This window comes from Trichechus manatus, unplaced genomic scaffold (genome assembly GCF_000243295.1).
Source record: "Trichechus manatus latirostris isolate Lorelei unplaced genomic scaffold, TriManLat1.0 scaffold00113, whole genome shotgun sequence".
Classification (NCBI taxonomy): domain Eukaryota; kingdom Metazoa; phylum Chordata; class Mammalia; order Sirenia; family Trichechidae; genus Trichechus; species Trichechus manatus.
Genome location: NW_004444049.1, coordinates 9,507,363 through 9,534,373, shown reverse-complemented (window position 1 = coordinate 9,534,373; position 27,011 = coordinate 9,507,363). Strand labels below are relative to the sequence as shown.

The 27,011-nt window shown below is 43.1% G+C and overlaps 1 protein-coding gene across 1 annotated transcript; it reads left to right on the top strand.

Moving 5' to 3' along the window:
• Positions 1-43: 43 nt before the first annotated feature.
• On the top strand, positions 44-25,160 carry SDHAF2 (succinate dehydrogenase complex assembly factor 2). The gene is made up of 4 exons (XM_004383863.2): positions 44-184; positions 942-1,165; positions 1,250-1,359; positions 18,439-25,160. The coding sequence occupies exons 1-4, from the start codon at positions 149-151 to the stop codon at positions 18,567-18,569; spliced, it is 501 nt and encodes a 166-aa protein (XP_004383920.1). The 5' UTR covers positions 44-148; the 3' UTR covers positions 18,570-25,160.
• Positions 25,161-27,011: the final 1,851 nt, after the last annotated feature.

Here is a 27,011-nt window from a genome sequence, read left to right as displayed (position 1 = left end):
GCCGTCGTCATCACACGCACCGCCACTTCCGCCATACGCAGGGACGTGTCTTCCGGTTCAGACGGAGCGCTGAAGTCCGCGGGTTCGGTAGCCTGGGGGTTCCCGGAAGTGACCCGGCCACAGGCTTCCGGTGCGGGCCAGGGGAAAAATGGCAGTGACCACCGTGTTCTCAGCTGTGGCGCGGGTGAGAAGAGCGGAGGTCCTAGGGTTCCGGGCGGGTGGCAGCAGTGGCTGAGTCTTGTCCTTCTTCGCGGTCACGGCGACCGCAGGAAGGGCCCAGCAGCCCGATAGGCCGACCCAAGGGGAGAACGATCCTGCAGCTTAGGAAATTCAGGTTACTTCCACCGTTTCGTGGGTCCCCTGTGTGCTTGTCCCGTACTATCGTCGACCGATTGGTCATCTTGCGAGACCCGGTTCAGATGTCATTCACCTCCCAATTAGAGACAGCCCGACCTCTTCGGGGCGCTCCTTCTCCCTGTTTTTAAGTCTTCTCTAATGTCTATTATGATTTCACATCGTATCTTGATAGTTTTGTGCCCATCTCTAGATTGGGAGCCTTTGGAGGATTAGATATCATGCCTTCTCTGGATCTCTGTGTCGTCAGGGTTTAACACAGGCAGATGGTTAGATACAAACCGTACAACCAAAAAACTCGTTGTGATCCAGTGGATTCCAACTCATAGTGATCCTACAGGACACAGTAGAACTGCTCCATAGGTTTCCAAGGCTGTAAATCTTTATGGAAGCAGACTGCCACATTTTTCTCCCAAGGAGTGGCTGGTGGGTTCAAACTAGACCATTCAGTTAGTGGCTGAGGGGTTAACCACTGCGCCACCAGGGCACTGGAATCTATTTGATGGCAATAGGTTTGGTTTGGAATGCCCTTAGAATGTAGTAAATTTTGAGTGAATAACAGTGATGGTAGCTCTTGTTTGTTTCAGGTGCTTGCTCTGTCAAGACGCAGCCTAGCATTTCCTTTGCTCAGCGTGACATCATTCAGACACTTTTACAGAGGTGACAGCCCAACAGATTCCCAAAAAGACTTGATTGAAATCCCTTTGCCTCCATGGCAGGAGCGAATTGATGAATCCATAGAAACCAAAAGAGCCCGCCTGCTCTACGAGAGCAGAAAGAGGGGAATGTTGGAGAATTGCATTCTCCTTAGGTAAGGGAGTAGGAGTCTTGGTGTCATTTCTCTTTGACTAGAGTCAGCCTTTTCAATGCTTTTGTTTTTCTTTCTCATTTTTAGCCTCTTTGCTAAAGAACATCTCCACCACATGACAGAGAAGCAGCTCAACCTCTATGATCGCCTGATTAATGAGCCCAGTAATGACTGGGATATTTACTACTGGGCCACAGGTACTGGGTATGATAAGCAGCATAATATAGAAATACGATGACTTGGAGTGTTTTGAGTCTGGAATTCTATCTGCGGAAATTTTTTCTTTCATTCATGCAATAGGCACTCAACTCAGACATTCTTCACATGTTCCCAAAGTGTGCACAATTTATCAGTTGAAGTTCTTTGTTTGCAAGTAACAAACCTAACAAGCAAAAAAGGGTTTTAGTGGAAGGGTATGGGAAGCTCTCAGTATAAACGGGAAGGCTGAAGAAGAACCAGCTGAGAATGTACTGGAACCAGACAGCTCTAAAGTCTGCATAGCAAGAACGCCACAGTATTCTTACTCAGGCACTGCTTTTGCAAAGAATGAATTCTGTGTATAGTTAAGATTAAGGAGCTCTGGTGTCACAGTGGTTAAGCGCTCAGGTGCTAACCAAAACGTTGGTGGTTCCAACCCACCACCCACTCGGCGGGAGAAAGATAGGGCAGTCTGCTTCTGTAAAGATTACAGCCTTGGAAACCGTATGGGGCAGTTCTGCTCTGTCCTATAGGGTCGTGATGAGTTGGAATCAACTCAACAGCAAAGGGGTCTTTATAGTTAAGATTAGCTTTGGCTATGAGTGAAAACGTTGGAAAGCATAATGGCTTAAACAAGATGAGATTACGTTTATCTTTCTCATAAATTCATTTCAAAGCTCAGAGAAGGGCTCAGCAAGTTGTGAGACCCAGGTTCCTCTTGATTTGCTGCTCATCCGTCCTCAGCATGTATCTTCTACCCGATGGTCCGAGATGGCTGCTGAAGCACTGTCATGTCCGTATTCATCTAGGAGAAAAGTGAAGAGAGCATGCCTCCTTCTTTAAGGCTACTTCTCAGAAAATTATACACTATACTCCCACTTATTTTACATTGGCCACAGTTTAGTCACATGACTACACCTAGCCATAAAGAAGAGATAAGACAGTCTATTCCAGGACAGTCTGCCCAACTAAGTTGAAGGCTTTATCATCAATGAAAAAGGGGAGAATGGATATTCGGGGATATCACATCCATTTCTGCCACACTCCGGGCCTCTTGTTTTTGTGTCAGAAAATAAGGCAGTCTATAGGTTCTGAATATGAAGGGTCATAATACAACGATTGGGGTGCTGGTAGTGCCGTGGTTAAGCGTTGGCTGCTAACCAAAAAGGTCAGCAGTTAGAATCTACCAGCCACTCCTTGGAAACCCCATGGGGCAGTTCTTCTCTGTCCTATAGGGTTGCTATGAGTCAGAATCGACTCGATGGCGGTAGGTTTGGTTTAATACAGCCATTAGAAGCCTGGGAGAGCGATGGTCACCTAACTGCTGGCAATTTCAGCCTACAGCAACAAAGTAGGTGGTTCTTAAGAGCTTACCTGGAAGCTGCTGTGAATCTCAAGACATGATGCATTTCAAGTTCCCATGTAGTAGAACTTTCTCAGTCTGCAGCATCAAAGTGCATGGGTCTCAAAGACCTCTCTGGAAGCTGCGTTGACCCTCATGTCTGCTCACTCACCTATCCGTAGCTGCTCCCAGAGAATACTGGCCTGTTTTCTTTCACATTGCAATTTCACATGAGTGTCTCTCATTGGCAGACTCTAACATGGAGTCAGATAGGAAGAGGATATGGTAAAAGATAGTCCCTGGTTTCCTTAGAAAAGGTGATGGGGATGTCAGCCTATGCCGTCGAGTCGATTCCGACTCATAGTGAGCAAATAGGACAGAGTAGAACTGCCCCACAGGGTTTCCAAGGCTGTAAATCTTTACGGAAGCAGACTGCCATATCTTTCTCCTGAGAGTGGCTGGTGGGTTTGAATCACCAACCTTTCGGTTAGCAGCCGAGTGTTTAACCACTATCCCACTGAGGGCCCCTTGATGAGGATATCAAGTTGACAATAAGTTATTTAGCCAAAGACAAAAATCCCGGAAGGGAAAGTGCAGTTGGCTGAATTTAATGCATATATTTGCTCCTTAGCCGTTCCACTGCAATAAGCGGAAGCATCTGGAGGAAGAACCTTCTAGGGACCCTTCAGTTTATGTAGTACAAAGACAGGCACACAGATTTACTTTCTTACCAAGCCTACACATTGAACCAAAAAGCAAACCCACTGCCATCGAGTCAATTCTGACAAATAGTGACCCTGTAGGACAAAGTAGAACTGCCCCGTAGGGTTTCCAAGGCTCTAAATCTTATGGAAGCAGAGTGCCACATCTTTCTCCCATGGAGCAGCTGGTGGGTTCAAACTGCCGACCTTTCAGTTAGCAGCTGAGAGCTTAACCACTGTGCCACCAGGGCTCCTTGTCTACACATTGGAAGGGTGGTTTCCCTGAAACAAAAGAAATCTGAATGCTGTGAAGAGGTGGTAATTTATAGCTGCCCAGAATATTAGTTAGCAGGTGTTTTTAGCTCTTATGAGAAACAGTGTCTTGAAAGGTAGGACTTCTGGAGGACCATTATAAAATTCAAGAAAATAAATTTGCATTTTGTAAGTGTGATCAGGCTGGGACCTGGTAGACCTTTCCTTTGCTATACTTGGTTGCCCAAGTACTAAGAGGAAATCACTTTCTTTTCCATCTCTCAAGAGTATTTTTGTGGAAGACCATAACGATACTCCTCGTACTAGGAGAGGTACTGCCAGTTCCTTAGGGCACCTGAAGGAAGGCGTTTCAGTATCTGGTGCTGCTATAACAGAAATTCCGCAAGTGGATGACTTCAGCAAACAAATTTATTCTGTCACAGTTCAGGAGGCTAGAAGTCCAAATTCAGAGCACTGGTTCTAGGGCAAGGCTTTCTGTCTGTCAGCTCTGGAGGAAGGCCCTTATCTCTTTGGATCTTCTTCTCCTGGACAGTCTTCATGTGCTTGGCATCTCTCTTCCCCCATCTCTGCTTCCTAGCTTGCTTTTAATCTCTTATATTTCAGAAGAGATTGGCTCAAAATACTCTCTATGCTAATATGCCTAATTAGCATAACCAATACAACTCATTCCCAAATGGGATTCTAACCACAGGCATAGAGGTTAGTATTTACAACATGTATTTTTGAGAGACACAATTCAATCCATAACATTAATGGAATCGGTTGGTAGCATTTGGCTAGCCCTTGCTGGTTATGACTCTTTGGGGCTGACAGCATCTATTCTGCCTCCAGTAATCTGTTCTTTTTTATTGTCATTAGTAATATATTATATTAGTGTACCACAGTTCGTTTATCCATTGTCCAGTTTAAGGATATTAGGGTTGTTTTTTGGTGATTATTAATAAAGCCACTGTAAGTGTTTATGTGGAGGTTCTTGTGAAGCTAGTTTTCATTTCTCTTGGGTAAATACCCAGGAGAAGGATTGCTGGGTCATATGGTAAGTGTAAGAAGCTACCAAACTGTTTTTCAAATTAACTGACAAGCTATGTCTAAGAGGTCTTGTTGTTCCACATCTTTGTCAGCACTTGGGATTATCAGGTTTTTTGTTGTTTAGCCATTCTGAGAAGTATGTAGTGATTTATTGCTATTGTTTTGACAGGCGTGTCCCTAATGACTAATATATTGAGCATCTTTTCAAGTCTTTATTTGTCATTCATGGTGGTGTGTCTCTCCAAACCCCCATTTTATTTAGTTGGGCTGTTTGTCCCCACTCTTCCCTCTTTTAAATTGAGTTGTTTCTTATTATTGAGTTTTAAGTGTTCTTACTATGTTTTAGAATCAAGTCTTTTATCAGATATGTGTTTTGCAAACGTTTTCTCCTAGTCTGGCATCTTTTCATTTTCTTAAGAATATGTTTCAAAGAGTAGTTTTTAATTTTAACGAAATGCAGTGTATCACTTTTGTTTAATAGATTGTGTGTTTGGTGTTGTGTCTAAGGGCTCTTTGCCTAATTCACAGTCACAAAGATTTTTCTTGAAATTTTATAGTTTTAGGTTTTACATTTAGGCCTATGATCCATTTTAAGTTAATTTTTTCATATATGGCACAAGGTATGGGTTGAGGTACCTTTTTTTGCATATGGGTATAAATTTTTCAACATCATTTATTGAAAAGACTATCCTTTCTCTATTGAATTGTCTTTGCACCTGTGTTGAAAATCAATTGACCATATATGTGCAGGTCTATTTCTAGACTCTGTTCTGTTCCATTGACCTATGTGTCTATCCTTTTGCCAATACCAAACTGTCTGCATTGCTGTAGCTTTATGGTAAGTCTTGAAATCAGGTAGTATGAGTCCTCCAACTTTGTTCTTTTTCAAAATTGTTTTGGCTGTTCGCCTTCCCTTATAAGCTTCAGAATCAGCTGCTTAATTTCTCCAAAAAAAGGAAAAGAAATTTCCTGCTTGGATTTTGATTGGAGTTGTGTTAAATCAATAGATCAAATCTGGAAGATTCTTAACAATTTAGAATCTTTCAGTCTATGAGTATATCTCTTCGCTTATTTAGATTTTGTTTGATATCAGTATTTTATGTATTGCTGCATAACAAATCTCCCCAAAATTTATCAGTTTACAACAATACACTTATCTCTGTTTCTGTGGGTCCAGAATCTAGGCGTGGCTTCACTGGGTCCTCTGCTTCATGATCTTTCATGAGATTGCAATCAAAGTTTCTGCCCAGGGCCGTAGTCTCATCTGAAAACTTCACTGGGGAAGCACTGACTGGAGGAAGAAGCTTCTAGGGACCCTTCTGTTTATGTAGTACAAAGACAGGCATACAGACTTATCTTCTTACCAAGTCTACACATTGGGAAGGGATATTTCCCTGAAAAAATAAGAAATCTGAATGACTCAGGATGGGAGCTGGCATAGCCTTCCCAGCTGTCTCTTTTGGCAGAATTCAGTTCTTCACAGCCTCTCAGACTAAGAGCCTCAGTTTTTTGCTGGGTGTTGCCTGGAGGCCACCCTCCATTCCTTGACATGGGCCTCCCACATGACAGCTTATGACATCAAAGCCTACAATCCAAGAAGGCAGTAGAGAGTCGGCTAGCACGTGTAAGTCATAGGGTTATAACCTAATCACAGAAGTGGTATTCCATTGTCTTCGTATATTCTAGTGGTTAGAATCAATCCAGTCCATGCTCAAGGGGAGGCGATTACACGTGGATGTGATACCAGGAGACGAGGATCATTGGGGGACCATTCTAGAGGTCTGCCTAGCACAATCAGTATTTTATAGTTTTCAGCATATTTTGCACATATTTTGCTAGGTTTTTACCTAAGTATTTCATTTATTTTGGTGCTATTATAAATGGTAGTTAAATTTTTTTTTCCCAATTCTCAGTTGTTCACGACTAGAATGCAGAAATGCAGTTAGTTTTTGGATATTGACCCTGACTCACTTAGTTCTAGAAGATTTTTTATAGATTATTCAGACTTTCAACATAGACAGTTGCATCATCTGTGAAGAGAGGTAGCTTGTTCCTTCCTTCCCAATCTGTATGCCTTTTCTATCTTTTACTTACCTGATTGCACTATCTAGAACCTCCAGTATAATGTTGAATAGCAATGATGAGAGCAGACATCCTTGCCTTGTCCCCAGCGTTAGGAGAAAGATATTCATTCTTTCACCATCAGGTGTAGTGTTAGCTCTTGGTTAGTTATAAACACGTTTTATCAGGTTGAGAAAATTTTCTTCTATTTCTAGTATATTGAAAGTTTTTATTTGAATAGACGTTGCATTTTGCCAAGTGCTTTCTATGCACCAGCAGCTCACAGCGCCAAAGTTGTGGTGATCATTTCTTTAGTGATAGGATTTTTTTTTTTTTAGTTTATTGATGTGGTGAATTATCAATTGATTGATTATTTTCAAATATTGAACCAACCTTGCATTCCCACAATAAACACCACATGGTCGTAATTGATACGTATTGCTAGATTTGATTTGCTGTATTTTGTAGATTTTTGTGTTTATATTCATGAGGGAATTGGTGTATAGTTTTGTAGTGTTATTATCTGGTTTTGATAAGGATAATGCTGGCCTCATAAAATAAGTTGTAAAATCCTCTCTCTTCTATTTTCTGGAAGAGCTGTGTAGAAAGGATACCATTTTTTCCTTAAATGTTTGATAGAATTTGCTAACAAAGGCATCTGTGCCTGGCGTTTTTCACGTTGGAAGTTACTAACTATAAGGTTACATAGTAAGGGATTTGGCCTAGCTTGAAGAGAGGTCTGGTCTTTGTCCTGGTAGGTAACCTCTAGGCCCTTGGAATTTGGAATGATAGGAGTGTCATGGTGGGCCCCTCAAACCACACATGATAGTTTATGTTAACAGGTGACTCATGAGGTGACTCACGGTGGGCTCCTCCATAGTTTATGCTAAACACATGACTAAGGATGGGAGCTGGCCAGGCCAGAAAAACCAACCAAGTGATTAGAGGGTTGGGGCTTTGAGCCACTTCTGACTTATAGGGAGGAGAAGGGGGCTAGAGATTAAACTCAACCATGTGGCCAATGATTCGATCAGTCTTGCCTACTAATTGAAGCCTACTTAATGAAAACCTCAAGCTTCAGTGAACTTCCCCGGTTGGCAGTACTTTTTGAGTATTGTCACACAAGTGGGTAACACATCCCTGAGGAGGGCAGAAGCATTTGGAACCCTTCCAGACCTCACCTGTGAGTCTCCTTTTGGCTGACTCTGATTTGTATTCGTTATGATAAAATTGTAATTTAAGTATAACACTTTCCTGAGTTCTCTGGATCATTCTAGCAAATTATGGAACGTGAAGATGGTCATGGGAACCCCTGAATTTTTAGCCAGCTGATCAGAAATGGGATGACTCTGGGGACTCCCCAGCTTAAGGGTGGTGTCTGAAGTGAGGGTGGTCTTGTGGAGGACTAAGTTTGGCAAACTCATTGGAAAAGTTAGGTGCTTTATAATAGATATCAGACGATTCAGGTTGTCTTTTTCTTCTGGGATGAGCTTTGGCAGTTTGTTTTCCGATAAATTTGCACATTTCACACAAGTTGTCGGTGTAAACATAAAATTGTTCATAGTGTTTCCTTATTGTTTTAATGCCTGAGAATCTGTTAATGGTGTCCCTCCTTTTTTTTTAGTTAATAACTTTATTTTTTAGAGCAGTTTCATGTTTACAGAAAAATTGAGCAGAAAGTATAGAGAGTTCCTGTGTACCCCCTCTCCTCCTGTACACAGTTTCCCCTGTTGTTAAGATCTTGCATTAGTGTGGTACATTTGTTTCAACTGCTGAAGGAATGAATATTGATACAGTATGAACTAACATTCATAGTTTACATTAGGGTTTACTTTTTGTTTTATACAGTCCTACGGGTTTTAGCAAATGTGTAATGTCATGTATAGGGACCCCTAATGGCACAACGGTTAAGCGCTTAACTGCTAACTGAAAAGTTGGCAGTTTGAACCCACCCACTGGCTCCATGGGAGAAAGACCTGGCGATCTGCTTCCATAAAGATTGCAGTCTAGAAAACCCTATGGGGCAGTTCTACTGTGTTACATGGGATTATTATAAGTCAAAAATCTACTTGAGGGCACCTAACAACAATGTCAAGTATCCATTATTACAGTATCATATAGAATAGTTCCACTGCCCTAAAAATCCCCTGTGCTCCACTCATTTATCCCTTCTGCTGTCCCTCCCCTGAGCCCCTGGCAACCTTCTTACTGCCTGGAGTTTTGCCGTTTTCAGAATGTCATATAGTTGGAATCATACAGGTTGTGATTTCATCAACTTTTCTCTGTTTTCAATTTCATTGATTTCTGTTAATTTCCTTATTGTTTTTTTTCTCTCTGCTTGCCTTCGGTTTAATTTGTACTTTTTCTAGTTTTTTAAGGTGGAAGCTTAAAGATTTGAGTGAGACCTTCTTTTCTACTATGAGCATTTAATGTTGTAAATTTCCCAGTAAGCAATGCTTTAGCTTCATGTTACAAATTTTAATGTGTTGTGTTTTCATTTTCATTCCATTTAAAATGTTTTCTAATTTCCCTTGTGCCGTCCTCTTTGACCCAGGAGTTTAGAAGCGTGTTGTTTAATTTTCAGATATTTGGGGATTTTCCAGATATTTTTCTGTTACTAGTTTTTTAGTTCTATTTCACTGTGATCGTAAAATGTATATTATATAATCTCAGTTCTTTTAAATTTGTTGAAGTTTGTTTTTCAGCCTGAAATGTGGGGTATCTTGATAAATGTTCCATGTGCACTTGGACATAATGTTTTCTGCACTGTGGGTAGTGAAATGTTCTATACATGTCAATTAAGTCAAATTGGTTGCTATTTTTCTTCATGTCTTCTATATTTTTATTTTCTGGGTACTTGTTCCATCGGTTTCTAAGAGAGAAGTATTGAAGTCTCCAACTGTAATTGTGGATTTGTCTATTATGCCTTTTAATTTTATCAGTTTTTGCTTCATGTAGTTAGAAGTCGTTGTTACGTGAATACATATTTAGGATTGTTATATGTTCTTGATGAGTTGATTCCTTTATTATATCATGACTGTCTTTATCGTTGATAATATTTGTTCTGAAGTGTCTCCAGCTTGCTTTTGATGAATGTTTACATGGTATGTGTTTTTCCATCTATACTAATTTTCTATTTTTATGTAACCAATTATTACAAACTTAGCAGCTTTAAGCAACCATGTCTTAGCTCATAGTTCTGTATGTCAGTAGCTATACCCAGATGTCACAGTCTGAAATCAGGATGTCAGCTGGGCTGCATTCCGATCTGGAGGCTCAAGGAAAGAATTCACTTCACTTCCAAGCTCATTTTTGTTGTTAGCAGAATTCATTTTCTTGAAGTTATAGGACTTAGATTCCCATTGTTTTGCTAGCCGTTAAATTTTCTCAGCTCCTAGAGGCCACTCTCAGATCCTTGCCACATGGTCCCCTCCATCTCAGCAACAGAGATCTTCTGTCATCTCGAATCCCTCTCATACTTCACATCTCTCTGATTTCCCCTTCTGCCACCAGCTGGAGAAACACTTTGCTTTTAAAGAGCCTGTATGATTAGGCTGGGACAACCTGGATAATTTCCCTGTCTTGAGGTCAACTGTGCTATATAACATAACCTAATCATGGGAGTAGAATTATCATATTCACAGTTCTGAGAATGATGCAAAGTGTGTACAACAGGGGAGTGGGAAATATTGTGGGCCATCAAGAATTCTGCATACCACACCATCCTTTTACTTTTAACCTATTAATGTCTTTATATTCAAAATAGGTTTCTTATAGGGAGCATGTAGTTATTTGGGTCTTGCTTTTTTATCCAATCTGATAGTCTGTCTTTTAATTGGTATGTTTAGACCATTTGATTTAATAAATGATTGATGTAATTGGACTAAAATCTACTGTGTTTTTAATTGTTTTCTTTTTTTTTTTTTTTCCTTTTTTCCTCTACTTCTATGTGTTTTCGGATTTAGTATTTTTTTGTTATTTTATTTTATTCCCACTATTGGTTTATTAGGAGCTGTGATGGCACAGTGGTTGAAATACTTGGCTGGTAACCAGAAGGTCAGCGGTTTGAACCTACCAACTGCTCCGAGGGAGAATGATGTGCCAGTCAGCTTCCATAAAGATTTACCACCTTGGAAACCCTGTGGGGCAGTTCTGTTCTGTCCTATAGGGTCACTGTGAGTCAGAATTGACTCGACGGCAGTGTTTTTTTTTTACTTGCTTATTATTTATACTTCTTTTTATAATATTTTTAGTGGTTGTCCTAGGGTTTAGAATATGCATCTTTAATTCGTCTCTGTGTACTTTCGGGTAGTATTATACTGCGGCATGTATACTGCAAGGACTTTACAACAGTATACTCCAGTCCTCCCTCCCATCTTTTGTGCTATTGTTGTCCTACTGTTTCCTTTCACCCATGCTGTAAAACCATAAAGCATTATGACTCTTTTTGCTCTGGACAGTCAGTTATTTTTAGAGCAATTTAAAATAAGGAAAATAATGGAAAATGTATTTTATATTTACCTTCATTGTAACTATTTCTGGAGATCCTCGTTTCTTTATTTAGATTCATGTTTCTTGTCGGTATCATTCCTTCTTCCTGAAGAACTTCCTTGAATGCTTCTTGTAGCTTCTGTTTTTTTATAAAAGTCTTTATTTCACCTATATTTTTGAAAGATAATTTCACTGGATGTAGGCCTTCCCTGTATCTCTGGGCCTCTGAGGGACTCTCTCGCCATGCCTTTGTCATTCCCCCAGTGGTAGATTCCTGTCCCTTCTCATTCAGTGCTGGTTCACCTGAGTTCAGGTTAGTCTGGATACAGGCTGGGAGGGCATTCTGTTATCCTGGTCTAGCCTCAGTCTTAGGCAGGCCCTGTGGCCCTGGGTCTATAGACATGGGGCTTTCTCAGCGTTCCAATTCAGACTCATAGTGACCCCATGTGACAAAGTAGAACTGCCCCAGAGGGTTTTCTAGGCTGTAATCTTTATGGGAAGCAGATTGCCAGGTCTTTTTTTTTTTTAATGATAACTTATTTTTTAATAGATTTGAAGACCCTCTAGTGTATTATTGACATGTATGTGGCTCTTTAAGGAAATTCTGTCAGGAACATTGGTCAAGTCATTGAGTGATGATGTTGAGAAATCCCTTAATCATAAAGAAGCGTTTTCAAAGGGTCTTTCTGAGGCAGATACCCCAGTGCTATGTTGCTTGCTAAGTGGAAAATAGGCTTAATTTGTTCCATTTCTTTCTTTCTTTTTTTTTTTTTAGGTGAAAGTTTACAGAGAAAATTAGGTTCCCATTTGATAGTTTGTACATAAAGTGTTTCATGGCTTTGGTTGCGTTCCCCCCAATGTGTTAGCACTCTCCCATTTCTGCCCTGGGGTCCGTTTTTGCTTTCATCCTGATTTTCTCCCCCTTCCTGCCTTCTTATGTTTGTTTTTGAGCAAATGTTGTCCTTTTGATCTCGTATAATTGATTGTTCTAAGGAACACGTTCCTCTCCAGTGTTATTGTTTATTTTATGGGCCTGTCTGTTGTTTGGCTGGAAGGTGGTCTTCCGGAGTGGCTTCAGTTCCAGGTCAGAAGGGTCTCTTAGAGCCATATTCTCAGGTGTTCCTCCAGTCTCTGTCAGACTAGTAACTCAGGTTTTTTTTGTGAATTTGATTTTTTGTTCTACATTTTTCTCCTGCTCTGTCCCGGACCCTCTGTTGTGATCCCAGTCAGAGCAGTCAGTCATGGTAGCCAGGAACCATCTAGTTCTTTGGTCTTGGGGTTGTTTAGGCTGTGGTTCATGTGGTCCATTAGTCTTTTGGACTGATTGCTCCTTTGAGTCTTTGGTTTCTTCACTCTCCTTTGCTCTGGACGGTAAGAGACAAATAGTTGTATCTTAGATGGCCGCTCGCAAGCTTTTAAGACCCCAGACAGTACTCACCAAAGTAGGATGCAGAACATTGTCTTTATGAACTATGTTGTCGCCAGTTGATGTTGATGTCTCCCAAGTCTCAGGTCCTTTGCCTTTGAGCTAAGGAACTTCATCCTGTGAGGTGTTCAGTTATGTCTAACAGGTTTCCCTGATTATGCCACTTGTGTGCTCTATTGTCTATGTTAACACATGAGAAGCACCTGTAAAAAACCAAATCTGTTGCCGGTCGAGTCGATTCTGACTCACAGTGACTTATTATAGGACAGAGTAAAAGTGCTGCCCCATAGTGTTTCCAAAGAGAGGCTGATGGATTTGAACTGCTGACCTTTTGGTTAGCAGCCAAGCTCTTTACCACTGTGCCACCAGGACTCCGAGGAGCACCTACAGTCATGTATTTAGAAATATCCACCACCTAACCTGTATCTGCTGGTGGATGTACTCCCTCACACCCTCCCACATCCCTTGGCATATCTATCTACCTATGTATCCATTCATAAATTATTGTTGGTTAATACTGTTGTTGCCAGATTATCTATGCTATAGTAGTTACTATACCAAAACCCCTTGCTGTGGTGTCGACTCCAACTCATAGTGATCCTATATAAAGAAAAAAAACCAAACCCATTGCTGTCGAGTTGATTCCGACTTATAGCGACCCTATAGGACAGAGTAGAACTGCCCCACAGAGTTTCCAAGGAGCACCTGGTGGATTCAGACTGCCAACCTTCTGGTTAGTGGCCATAGCTCTTAACCACTATGCCACCAGGGTTTCCATACACACAATGGAATACTGTATAGTTGCCCTTTATTCTTGCGTTCCTCTCAGTGTCCTCTCTTGCCTTGGTCATGTGCTGACTTATCACATATTGTGTATTGCTTTTCCCTTCACAATATTAACACGTCTTCTGTCTGTCTGGTGATTTTCCCTCCCGCCCCCTATAATCCCCTGGTAACCATCAAAGAGTGTTGTTGGGGGTTTTTTTCTTTTTCTGTGTGTAAACCTTTTGTTGTATCTTCACAATAGTGGTCTCATCTAATATTTGTCCTTTTGTGATCGACTTATTTCACTCAGTATAACATTCTCCAAATTCATCCATGTTGTGAGATGTTTCACGGATTCGTCGCTGTTCTTTATCATTGCATAGCATTCCACTGTGTGTGTACCACAGTTTGTTAATCCATTCATCTGTTGATGGGCACTTAGATTGTTTCCATCTTTTTACTATTGTGAATAATGCTGCAGTGAACACAGGTGTGCGTATGTCTGTTGTGTCATGGCTCTTATTTCTTTAGGGTGTATACCTAGGGGTGGGATTGGTGGATTATATGGTATTTCTATTTTTAGCTTTTTGAGGAAGCACCATATCGTTTATCATAGTGGTTGTGTTACCGCAGTAATGCGGGTTGGAGCCACCTGCTGCAGTAGCCAATTCTGAGACGGGTGAGGTGAGCTGCAAGAGGTTTATTATATATCGATGTATAGGAGACAGAGGGGAATAGATTCCTCCAAAAAACCCGTCTCCCCCACTGGAGATCAGCTGAAGGCTTATATAGGGGCAGGCTTATGGGTCTTAGAAGTTTGTGTTAGTTTCCCCTTGAGGTGGTCATGTTTCAGATGAGTTAAATCTTCTACTGGTATTCTTGGGGGTTATCTGGCGACGGTTTTGGGGATTATCTGGTGATATTCTTGGGGATTATCTGGCAACATCCTGGTTTTTCTTGTCCCAAGATGGGTGCTTTGTTCGGTTTTCATCCTTAGAATTATTATCACTTGTTTTCCACCCTCCAAGGAGGAATACCGGTTAATCTTAAACCTTTTGTAGAGACTGGAGAAACAAGATCATGAGACAATGTGGTGGTTAGCAATGGGGAGTAAGTAACAGTGAGCCAGGCCTGTGCAGCCTCTTCCAGTTGTACCATTTTATATTCCCACCGGCAGTGTATGATTTCCCTACAACTTATTTGTTATTTTCTGGGTTTTGTTTTGTTTTGTTTTTAATTAGTGCCAGTAACGTCGGGGTGAGATGGTATTTCATTCCAGTTCTCATTTGCATGTGTCTAATTGCTAATGATCATGAGCATTTCTTCATATGTTTGTTAGCTGCCCGAATGTCTTCTTTGGTGAAGTGTCTATTCATATCTTGCCCATTTTTTAATCGGATTGTTTGTCTTTTTATTGCTGAGGTGTTGAAGTTTTCTATAAATTTTAGAGATTAGACCCTCGTAGGATATATGTCGTAACCAAAATTTTTTTTCCCAATCTGTAGGTTCTCTCTTTATTCTTTTGGAGAAGGCTTTTGTTGAGCATAAATGTTTAATTTTTAGGAGGTCCCGTTTATCTAGTTCATCTTCTGTTGTGTGTGCATTTTTAGTTATGTTTGGTATTCTATTTATGCCATATATTAGGGCTCCTAGCATTGTCCCTATTTTTTCCTCCGTGATCTTTATAGTTTTAGGTTTTATATTTAGGTCTTTGATCCATTTTGAGTTAGTTTTTATGTATGTGTGAGGTATGGGTCCTGTTCATTTTTCTACAGATAGATATCCAGTTTTGCCTACACCATTTGTTAAAGAGACTGTCTCCCATTTAATGGACTTTGGCCATTTGTCGAAGATCAGTTGTCCGTAGGTGGATAGATTTACTTCTGGGTTCTCAATTCTGTTCCATTGGTCTATGTGTCTGTCATTGTACCAGTACCCAGATCACCAAGTCTTTCTGCCACAGGACTGCTAGGTGGGTTCGAACTGCCAACTTTTCAGTTAGCAGTCGAGTGCTTAACTACTGTGCCACCAGGGCTCCTCCCAGTGGTAGGAGACCTCTGAAGGTCTCAGCTAGGGATGGTTTCCTGCCCCTCTGTGGTGGATTAATTACTTTTGTGTGGTCTTTCTGGTCATGGTCTTGTAACTCCCACCCAGGTGATAGGGTAATTGTGGCCTACCAAGGGGATTGGTCAGTTGTACCTTAAAAGAGAGCCAATTCCAGAGCAGAGAGGAGGAGCCCACCACCAAGGATGGAGAGACCAGCAGCAGAGATCTGGCAGCAGGAAATGATGTGGTGGGCTTCCTGGCCATGGAGAGAGAAAGCTGAGTGCCTTTGGGCAGAGCCTGAGGGCCAGAGAGAGGCATGCCTGCAAGCATGGCTGGAGAGAGGCTGTCCTGATGGAAGAACTGTAGCTTGAGTGTTCCTGAGCCTGGATTATAGCTGTTATTTCCCTAATAAAACCCATAATTGTGAATATGGTCTTTGAGTTCTGTGTGGCCCCTGCAATGAATTATCGAACCCAGTAGAGAGTGCTGCGGGAGGGATGGTTGGTGTCAGAATTGGTAAAGATGGTGGAGAGAGGAGGCATGTCTGACCCCCGCCTCATAGGAATCAGCCTTGGGCCGTTGATCTTGATTCTCCTTCTGCCTAGTGAAGTTGGAGGAGGTCAGACACCCCCACCCCAAACCATTTTTATACCTTCCCACAGGGGGAGAGGATTTTACCCTCTCAACCAACCCAAATGGGTCCTCCCCTGTGCCCTGGGAGAGACAGGGATTGCTGACCTACCCCTAGTCATTGGAGGCTTTTGTTCTGTAGAGAAGGGTCTGGGCCGGGCTTTATGCTTCCATTGCAGCAGGGGCTGCTCGCTCCTGGCCTGCATCACCGAGGGAGGCTTTCTGCAGCCTCCTGCTCTGCACCCAGCTTTGTCGAGAGTGTGCCCGGTGCACGTTTGTGGAGAAGAATCTGTGAGTGGGGGCTAACTCCCCTTGTGTCTGTGGTTCCCAGGGCTTTTACACTCTCATGCTACCCCACACTTGGCTTTTAGCAGTTCTCTAAATGTTTTAGCTGAATTCTTCTTACCCATGTGTAGGGTGCCCAGTGGCTCTTCCTGCTGTAGCCTGTCACCAGTGAGCAAGAGCTCACATCTGGTCTCTCCTCTAGGGGCCTGTTTTCCTGGATTTCATTCTGCTCGGTTGCCTTGTGACCTCAGCTCTGATGAGTTCAAGAAAAGTAATGTTTGTAGTTTATCTGGCTTTTTCTTGTTAGGATGAATGTAATGCTCTCTACAACTTTCTACACCCTGGGAGAGGCCTAAACCTCCTTGATCTTATTTTGATCCTTACAAAAAAAGAATGTCCCACTAGATGCCAGGCCCTGTACTGAGTGACGGGGAGTCCAATTTTGTTCTGAGGAGTTCCTTCTCCTAGTATTGTATTTTGTCTTGATTGGAGGGTGATTCCAGAGCACATTACCTAAGCTTCCCCAATGGAAGGCTTTGCTTGGGATTTGAGTCTTTTTTTTTTTCAAATTATTTTTTGTTGTTGCTGAAAATATACACAGCAGAACATACACCAATTCAACAATTTATATATGTACGATTCAGTGAGACTGATTACATTCTTCAGGTTGTACAACCATTCTTGCCTTCCTTTTCCTAATTGTTCCCCCCATTAACATAATCTCACTGTCGTCTAAGCTTCCTAATTAACTTCTCAAGTTGCTGTTGTCAGTTTGATCCTATATAGATAGTTCTTTAAAAGAGCATACTGCTCAAGGCAGACATTCTTTACTAATTAAGTTAAACTATTGTTTGGTTTAAGGAAGACTTCAGGGGATATTTTTGGTTTAAGGTTTAAAGATTATCTCATAACAGTAGTTTTAGGGGCTCATACATCCTTAGTGACTCCAGAAAGTCTAGATTCCATGAGAATTTGAAATTCTGTTCCGCATTTTCCTCCCTTTTGATCAGAATTCTTCTATAGAATCTTTGATCAAAATGTTCAATAATGGTAGCTGGTCTCCATCCAGATCTGGTCTGATAGCAAAGGAAGCAAATTGTTCATGGAGGCAATTAGCCATGTCCTCCTCCTATCCTTATTCTCCTTCTTCCTCTTTTGCTCCAGGTGAATAGAGACCAATTATTGTACTTTGGATGGCTGCTTGCAAGCTTTTAAGACCCCAGGCACTACACAACAAACTAGGAGGTAGAACAGAAACACTAAATGTCATATTAGGCCAATTAACTGGGATGTTGGGATTTGAATCTTAAGTGAGTATCTCGGGGTGGAAAGAAAGGTTGGAGGTGAGTAGCATACTGCCCAGACTCTCTGCCCCTCGACTGAGACTGGTGTTCTCATTGTGTTGCTCTCTGGGGCCTTTGTTGCCTGTCCATTTCAAATCTGGTTCTCTAGGTTCATGTCAGTTTTGTGAGCCTTTAATATCCTTCCAATAAATTCTTTTTTGCTTAAGTTTACTAGAGTTAGTTTCTTTCATTTACAACCAAGGAACTCTAACTGATAAAAGAGGTAGAATTTTGCCTCTGGAAATTTATAGACCAAGTGGGGGAAACACAAAACATGGAAAGTAACTGAAATGCCAAATGCTGAGCAAAGTAGTACAGCCAAGATTGTACAGGCTACGGGTTGGGAAACTTGTCCATAAAGGGCCAGAGAGTAAGTATTTTAGACCTGCTGCCACATGGTCTCTAGCGACTACTCAGCTCTGCAGCTGTAGCACAAAAACAGCTTTGGACAATATGTAAACGAACGGGAACAACTGTGTTCGGTGAAACTATTTTCAAATACAAGCTGCTGTAGTTAGCCGACTCCTGGTGTAGTAATTTAAGTGTAGAGGAAGAATGGAGAAGGTCTGTATATTCGTGTGTAGTTCTTGGCCAAGGCCAGAGTTGCACATTCAAGGTTCAGGATCCTTGTGACTGAGCAGTGACTGACTGTGATGTAATTCTTTCTGCCTATTCGTCTCTTGCAGAAGCAAAACCAGCCCCAGAAATATTTGAAAATGAAGTCCTGGCACTGCTGAGAGACTTTGCGAAAAACAGAAACAAAGAGCAGAGACTGCGTGCCCCAGATCTCGAGTACCTCTTTGAAAAGCCTCGTTGAGCTGTGAACCACAGCCCGGCATGGGGCTTAGTCCCTGGACCCTCCCTGCTTGTGATGGATCCTGGCCTTGGCTTCCTGCTGCTTTTTAGATACGCAACCCACCCAGGACATGTAAATGTTCAGTGCGACTCATTCTAAAACTTTCCTTGTTCAGCTCTGAGCCTCAAAGGTGGTTTATTGATGTTACCCCCGCACTCGGCCTGGCTACTCTTATCTGGCTCCGGTCTCCGAAGGCCTCTGCCCCAGGAGGGCACTATTCGGAAAGTGATAGTGCTAGCTCCTTACTTCAGGGAAACGACGCAGCCCGCTGCTGTGCTGTGTGGATAGCGTGGAAAGCATCCCTGAGCAGCCCAGAGCTGTGCCCAAATGAATTTCCCCCACTTTATCCCTGTGTGGTCCTCTCTGCCAAGGAGGCTGATCCAACCCCCCTGAGCTGAATCCCTCAAAGGCACAGCAGACAGAATGAGGGCAACAAGCAGGAACAGTGTGGGCATGCTGCTTACAAGTCAGCATCCTTACGATCAGATTTTCTTAGAATGCTCACTGTGCAGACTGAAAGATAATAATGTTAAAGAATATTGAAAAAAGGAAATTCACAATTCCCCAACCCTCACACATAATTATTTTAATATTTTCTGTCCTTGTAGACTCATAATCACATGTTTATAAAGTTCTGCAAGGTCACAGTCATAGGCTTTATTTCCACATAGCACTGTAGCAAACTTTTCCCATATTTCTATAGCCTTCACAATTATTTGGAGCCCTGGTGGCGCAGTAGTTAAGAGCTCAGCTGCTAACCAAAAGGTCAGCAGTTCGAATTCACCAGCTACTCCTTGGAAACCCTATGGGGCAGTTCTGCTGTGTCCTGTAGGGTTGCTATGAGTTGGAATTGACTCGATGGCAGTGGGTTTGGGTTTGGCCACCATTATTTAAGTTGACAAACTAATAGCACATAAGAAATGATATGTCAGAATGAATTAGTTAGAAGTGTTTAGCCCTAGCACTAGAAGACTTCTGTGCGGCTAGTGGTGGTCTCGTTGGAGACCTCGAAGCTGTAATCCAGTCTAGTCAGAACATTGGGGCACCAGGCTGGGCCAGGAGCATCTAACAGTGTTGACCCGAAGAAGGAAGGCCAGATTGATGAACACGTGGTTGGAGATCACAAGAGGAGCTGCACGCATGGTGAAGTGCACGTTGCCAGCGTTGTTGAGCTATAGGTTTCCCACCGAGCTTCCTCCTGGGTCCTGGCTAAGGAGGGAAGGAAAAAAAACCAACCTCTACTTATATTATCTCATTATAGCCTCACAGCACTCCCGCAGAGAGGTGGTGTTACGCCTACTTTATAGATGAGAAAGTGGGCTCAGAGAGATTAATTTATCCTGGGTCATGCAGCTATTTAGTCAAAAAGCCAGAATCTAGCTCTGTCTGCCTCCAGTGGTCATGAACTTTCTACTGGAACACACTACCTTTACTGTTGGACATTTAGTGGAAATCTATGCTGAAAAAAGTTACGGCAAAGAAATCTGACAGTTGTGAGACATGACCTCTGTATCAAATAGGGGGTAAGAAGCTGCCAGATGCTTCCTGAAGTGAGCGGATGTGAACTTGGCCACTCAGGGTGGCTTTCATAAGCGGAGAAGCAGGGCAGGGCACCCGTTAAAAGAGTTCAGATCTGGCTCTGCTGGATAAATGAGTTGACCTGAGCCTCTGTTCCCTCATCTATAAAATGGAGGTACGAATGCTCCCCTCTCTCAAGCAGTTGAGAAGATCAGATGAAATAAAAGCACACAGAGCTCTCCCATGGCACCTAGTACATAGTAAGCACTCAGTAACGTTAAATGTCAGCATTTGGTCATGGCCTTGGCCTGAGGCTTAATGCACATCTCCTAACACAAATTGCCCGGCATGTGAGTTAAGTCACGCTAGCCATGCAGGGTAGTCACATCTGCAGATAGGAAAACGGAGCCTATTAAAGTAACCAACAGAGTGTCTTACTGGCCAGTGAAGATTAGAGAGAACATGCTGGTGACAAGACCTTTGATGGAGAACTCCATAGCACCCTCACCTAAGCCAAGGAATGGGCGTGAGAATTGGAAGGCAGAAGCAGGGAAGATGAGAAGATGTCACCCTGGCCATTGTCTCGGGCCTCCTTTGATGTACTGTGGGAAGAATGTTAAACGGGCAGAGGGTTTATATATAGAAGTCTATCTGGGCTGTACAACATGCACGTGAATTGGGCCGTGGCTTACGTATCCATCCTCAGCACGTTACACAGCAAGCCCCCGTAGCCAAGTATGTGGTTTGGGCCTATTTTTTTGGATCTGGAGTTTGATTCCTTCTTATCCTGATTTTGTCTTTAACATAATGTTCAACTGCTGCCACTTTCACCTGGGAATGGCATGCTTCTAAAGGAAATGTTTTCCGCCCAGGCTGCTGGCTTGTGTCATCCTTGAAAGTGAAAGATCTTGCTAACTTCAGCTGCTCAGTGTCAGGCCCAGGGGTACGATGTAAACAGTTTTTCCCTTTATTAGGCCTTAAATAAAACTAGGCCGGCCATAGTGTATTTTTTTTAAATTAAGGTGGCAAGAGCCAGCTGCCCCCCAAGGATCCATGATGAGCAGAAACTAGACTCATTCCTTTCACCCTGACGCCTCACTGCTCACTGACCTTGTTCCCAGCCTGTGCCAGGCAGATGAGCGTCTGGTTCTGCCCTGCCCCATCCGAAGTGGTCTCGTGAGCCCCATTGCACAGGCACCCGAGTGACACAGCAAACTGGGTCAGTCACGGCTCTTCTCTTCCCATTACTTCCTCTCTTGATCATCATAAATCTAACCGTGTGCCCAAGCTCTCTGCACCTTAGGTGGAGCATCTCGGGGGGGTCGTCCAGAAGTCACCTGGCCTGTCTGGCTCCAGCCCAGGGTGGCACCAGTGCACACCTGGTTCATATTTTCAAACGTCACCAGGGAAAGAGATTCCACTGGGATAGTTGAGATTCTTGCATTTATCCTTCAGTTCATCTGCTATTGTGGCTAGATGTGGAGAGCAGGATTTGGTGATAAGGAAGCTGGAACCAGCTTATATGGCAAGGCAGGTCTGTGAGCCTTTTGAGCAGACAAAACCAAAATCAAACCCATTGCCCTCAAGTTGATTCTGACTCATAGCGACCCTGTAGGTCAGAGTAGAACTGCCCTATAGGGTTTCCAAGAAGCAGCTAGTGGATTTGAACTGCTGACCTTTTGGTTAGCAGCTGAGCTGTTAACCACAACGCCACCAGGGCTCCTCAGATACTACAAGGATGTAGTAACAAGGAGGGCTTTGAGCAGACAGCCCCCCTTATTAGCACATCCTTGTAGTATCTGAGGATGGTGGACTCACCGTCCAGCAATGTCAAGTTGATAACGCTGATCAACTCTGTGTCAAGCCACCTCAGATTCCCAGTGAGTTCTCTGGGAATGAGGAACAGTGTTAGAATCTGCCCAGGTAAAATGGCACTGGTAGGCCAGGTGGCTTAAGGCGGGGAGTAGTCTTTGCAGCTCTAAGAAACAGATACTTGTTAGCAGTCCCTTAGGGCGGATTGTAGAAAAGTTTTAAGTTATCCAAGACAATGTCAGGCTTCAGAGAAGACACTAGAGAAGTCTAATAACTCACTACTGGTTATCACAAAAGAAGAGCCAGAGTCTTTTGTTGGCTCCCAGGTCTTGTCTGAACCCAGGAACTGCCAAAGAGAAAAATGTTTTCTTTTCAAAAGGGCAGTGCGGACACATCGTTTTATCTAATGGTGCATTACAGTGTGGCACAGTGGTTAAGAGCTACGGCGAGCTATGGCTGTTAACCAAAAAAGGTGGGCAGTTTGAATCCGCCACCTGCTCCTTGGAAGCCCTACGGGGCAGTTCTACCCTGTCCTGTAGGGTCACCATGAGTCGGAATCGACGGCAACGGGTTTGGTGTTTTTTTTTAAATATATTACAACCTGTAGTTTTTGTAAAGCAAATTATGACGTTAAGGTGCGTGTTTTGTTTTCCAGTGTATTTTAGGGTATTTGTTAGTTTGTTGTTAGATGCCGTCAAGTCAGTTCCAACTCATAGCGACCCCACGTACAACAGACCGAAACACTGCCAGATCCTGCAGTCGTTGCTATGTTTGAGCCTATCATTGGCAGCTACTGTGTCAGGTTATTTAATTAGTACTTAATGTTCACATGGGGATACCCTGGAACACACGTCTAGGGGAAATGGAGTGGAATCAAGCCTAAGTTAGAATCCTGGATCTACCATTGATCCGCTGGGTGATCTTGGGCAAGTTATTTAACGTCTCTGTGCTTGTGTTTCTCATCTATAGAAAGAAAAGAAACCTAACTTTCTATGTGGATGAAGGATTCAACTAAGTAATGCATATAAAGTGCTTAGCACGGTACTTGGTGCCATAATAACCCTTCATGGGAATAAGAGCTAACATTTATTGTTTGCTTACCAGGTGCCCAGCATTTTAAGAGTTTTACATGTGTTATATTGTTTAATCCAAGGAGTCCTTAGGTCTCAGATGAAAGATTAGTGGTTCAAATCCACCCGGAGGAACCTGGGGAGAAAAGCCTGGCAGTCTACTTCTGAAAGATAACAGCCACTGAAAACCCTGGTAGAACCCAGAGCAGTTCTATTCTGAAACACACGGAGTCACCATGAGTTGGAATCAACTCTGTTGGCAACTGGTTTGTCATTTAATCCTCGCACAACACTATGAGATCGGTACAATTATTATTCCCATTTTACAGATGAGGAAAGTGAGGCTTGGTGAAATTAAGTTACTTGCTCAAAGTGACAGGTAGGAAATGGTGGAACTAGAATTTGAAGCCAGGTAGTGGCAGGCCTCTAGGGCCCATGCCCTTAGGCACCATGTGCCACACTGTCTCCAAACATGAAAACCATCATCATTATTCTTCCTCTGCTGATGGCTTCTCATCATGGATCTGGTCTTGATCCATGGAGGACAACGGCTGGTGCGAGTGCCCAGTCCCGGCAACCACCAGTCCGCTGTCTGTCCCGTGGATTTGCCTATTCTCGGTATTTCATATAAATGGAATCATACAATGTTTGACCTTTTGTGTCTGGCTTCTTTCAACATAATGTTTTTGAGGTTCACGTCTTGGTACTTCATTCCTTTTTATGGCTTAGTTAATAGTTCATTGTATGTATGTACCACAGTTTGTTTATCCATTCATCTGTTGGTGGATGCATGGTGGATTTGTAACCTCTCCTTGTATCCGCGCTCTTTGCCATTAACTTTGCTGGACCTTTACCCTGACTTTGTGGTTGGCCATGGGCCTTGCTTTGGCCAATGGGATGTCAGTCATCATAATACAAGCAGAGTCTGCACAATGGGGCTTGCCCTTGCTCTTCAAACTCAGCATATCCAAAACCGAACCAGGCTATTCCCCTTTCCATCCCACCCACCAAAAATGCCCCAGTCCTCCTCTAAAGCCAGTCTGAGTGAATGGCACCAGCATCCATTCGGTTGCTCAAGCTGGAAACCTAGAAGTGTCCTAAACCCTCCCTGTCTTTCCATGTGCATTGGCAAGGCTTGTTGACTTACCGCCAAGATGGCTATTGAATCCATCCACTTCCTTCAGTCTCCAGCACCAACTCCATGGTCAAAGCTACTTTCATCTCTCCGCTGGACAACTGCTACAGCCATCTGACCTGCCATCATCTGGCATCTTTTGAATCTGTTCTCTACCTGCAGCCCTGAAATCATCACATTTCAATACACTGGTCTGACCATGTCTCCCACCTCTTTAAAACCCTTTAATGGCTGACCATTGCTCTCAAGAAGAAAATGCAAATCCTTAACATTACCTACAAGGATTCTGCATGGTCTGCCCACATCTTAAACCTCATCTTGGCCAGGCTGTCTCTCAGGTTTTCTGCTCCAGCCTCTAAGATGTTCCTACAACCTCTCATCCTCTCTGCAGTCACTCCTACCACAGGGCGTTTGCACATGCTGTTCTCTCTGCCCAGAATGTTCTTCCTTCCTGTCCTGTTTTTACATGGTAAACCTTCACATCTCCGCTCAGGTGCCACTTCCTCTGAGAAGTCTTCCCTAACCTCTCAATTTTAAATCCATGCGATGATTCTCTGATTAATGCCTGTCTTCCCACTGGACTTGAAGCTCCGAGAGGACAAGGACTAGATTGATTTTTGTTCACCCTTATATCCCTAGTGCCTGGCACATCTCTTGGCACAGTGAAGGTGTTCCTAATGATTTGAGAAATTAGTGAAAAAAAGATCAGTCAGTTGATGGCTCAGTCTGATTTCAGAACTCAAAGCAAACCTTACCAGCAGTGAGAGCGAGCGCTGGGTCTGCAGGAGCTAGAGGCTCTTGGGCCTACCAGATGTGATGAGGTTTCCCTCTCAGATTCTGATGATTCGGTGTGCAGGAGGGGCTGGTCCCAGCTTCCCAGGTGGCTGGATGCCATTGGGCTGGGAAGAAGGGCTTTAAGAAATTAGATCTGTCTCTCGCGCTGTGGAAAGTGGAGAGTTCTTGGTTCTCTGCCCAGGCCTCTGGAAAGCTGGAGATGTTAAAAGAAGTAAACTCCCAGGAAATAGATGGTAGACATGCTACATACATCACAGGGTTCTGAAGCTTGGGGCAGGAGGAGGAAGGCTGGGGAAGCAGGAATAGCTGGGAATCCTAAGTGTCTTTGGGAGACGCTCCCCCACTGCCTCTGCCTTCGCACTCCGCATGCAGTCTGGTGGCCTTCCTGGACTCTTTCCCCACCGCTGAGCCTCAATACATCTACATGTTCTTTCTACCTAGTTGCAACCTTCCTACTGTTTTCCCAGACTGGAATGTTCTCTGCCTTTCTCACAGGCAGGGAGGGAGGTTACCTTTACTGAGGCCTACCAAGGAGGGGGGTGAGGGCAGTGTTGGTTCAGTGGTAGAATTCTTGCCTTCCGTGTGAGAGACCCGGGTTCGTTCCTTGCCAATGCACCTCATGTACAGCCACCACCCATCTGTCAGTAGAGGCTTGCATGTTGCTGTGATGCTGAACAGGTTTCAGCAGCGTTTCTAGATTAAGACAGACTAGGAAGAAAGGCCTGGCATTCTACTTCTGAAAACTAGCCAGTGAAAACTATACATCACAATGGTCCGATCTGCAGCCAGTCATGGGGATGGCGAGAGACCAGGAAGGTTTCACTCTGTTGTGCCCATGGTGACCATGAGTTGGTGAACAGCAACTAACAAGAAGAAGTAGGGGCCCTATGCTTTCCCTGTGTTATCTCATTCATGCAACAAGCCTCCCTTCAGGGGAAACCAAAACTCAGGGAGGCTTGCCCAGGGTCACACAGCTAAGAAGCAGCAGGATCAGGATTTAAATCCAGGTTTCCTAACCCTAGGACTTGGGTACTTCCCACCACCCCACTGTGTCCCAGACTTACCCAGTTCACACATGGCTTTCATGAGCTTTGCAATATCTTTAGGAGCCCTGGTGGTGCAGTGGTTAAGTGCTTGGCTGCTAACCTAAAGGTCAGTGGTTTGAACCCACCAGCTGCTCTGTGGGAGAAATGTGTGGCAGTCTGCTTCCATAAAGATTTACATCCTTAGAAAATCTATGGGGCAGTTCTACTCTGTCTTATAGGATCACTATGAATCAATTGACTCAATAGGAATGAGCAATATCCTTGTACCATCTATACTAATATTTACTTACTATCTGTTAAATTGAGTCCCTTTTTATTTAAATGAATTTTAAAAGGAAACTTTTCATAGTAACTGTAAATAGAAAAACAATAGCAAAAATGTCACTTGCCAAAATTGTTAGATGCCGTTGAGTTGGTTCGGATTCTTAGCAATGGTATACGTGCAACAGAACGAAACAGTGCCCGGTCCTGCGCCACCCTCACAATCATTCTTCTGCTTGAGCTCATTATTGCAGCCACTGTGTTAATCCATCTCTTTGAGGCTCTTCCTCTTTTTTGCTGATTGTCTGCTTTACCAAGCATGATGTCCTTCTTCAGGGACTGGTCCCTCCTGATAATGCCCAAAGTATGTGAGGCAAAGTCTTGCCATCCTCGCTTCTAAGGGGCATTCTTGCTGTACTTCCAAGACGGATTTGTTTGTTCTTCTGGAAGTCCATGGTGTATTCAATATTCTTCACCAACACCATAATTCAAGGGCATTGATTCTTCTTCGGCCTTCCTTATTACTTGTCCATCTTTCACATGCATACGAGGCAATTGAAAACACCAGGGTCACCTTAGTCCTTAAAGTGACATCTTTGTTTTTTAACACTTTAAAGAGATCTTTCGCAGTAGATTTGCCCAATGCAATGCATCATTTGATTTCTTGACTGCTGCTTCCATGTGCGTTGATTGTGGATCCAAGTAAAATGAAATCCTTTACAACTTCAATCTTTTCTCCGTTTATCATGATGTTGCTTATTGGTCC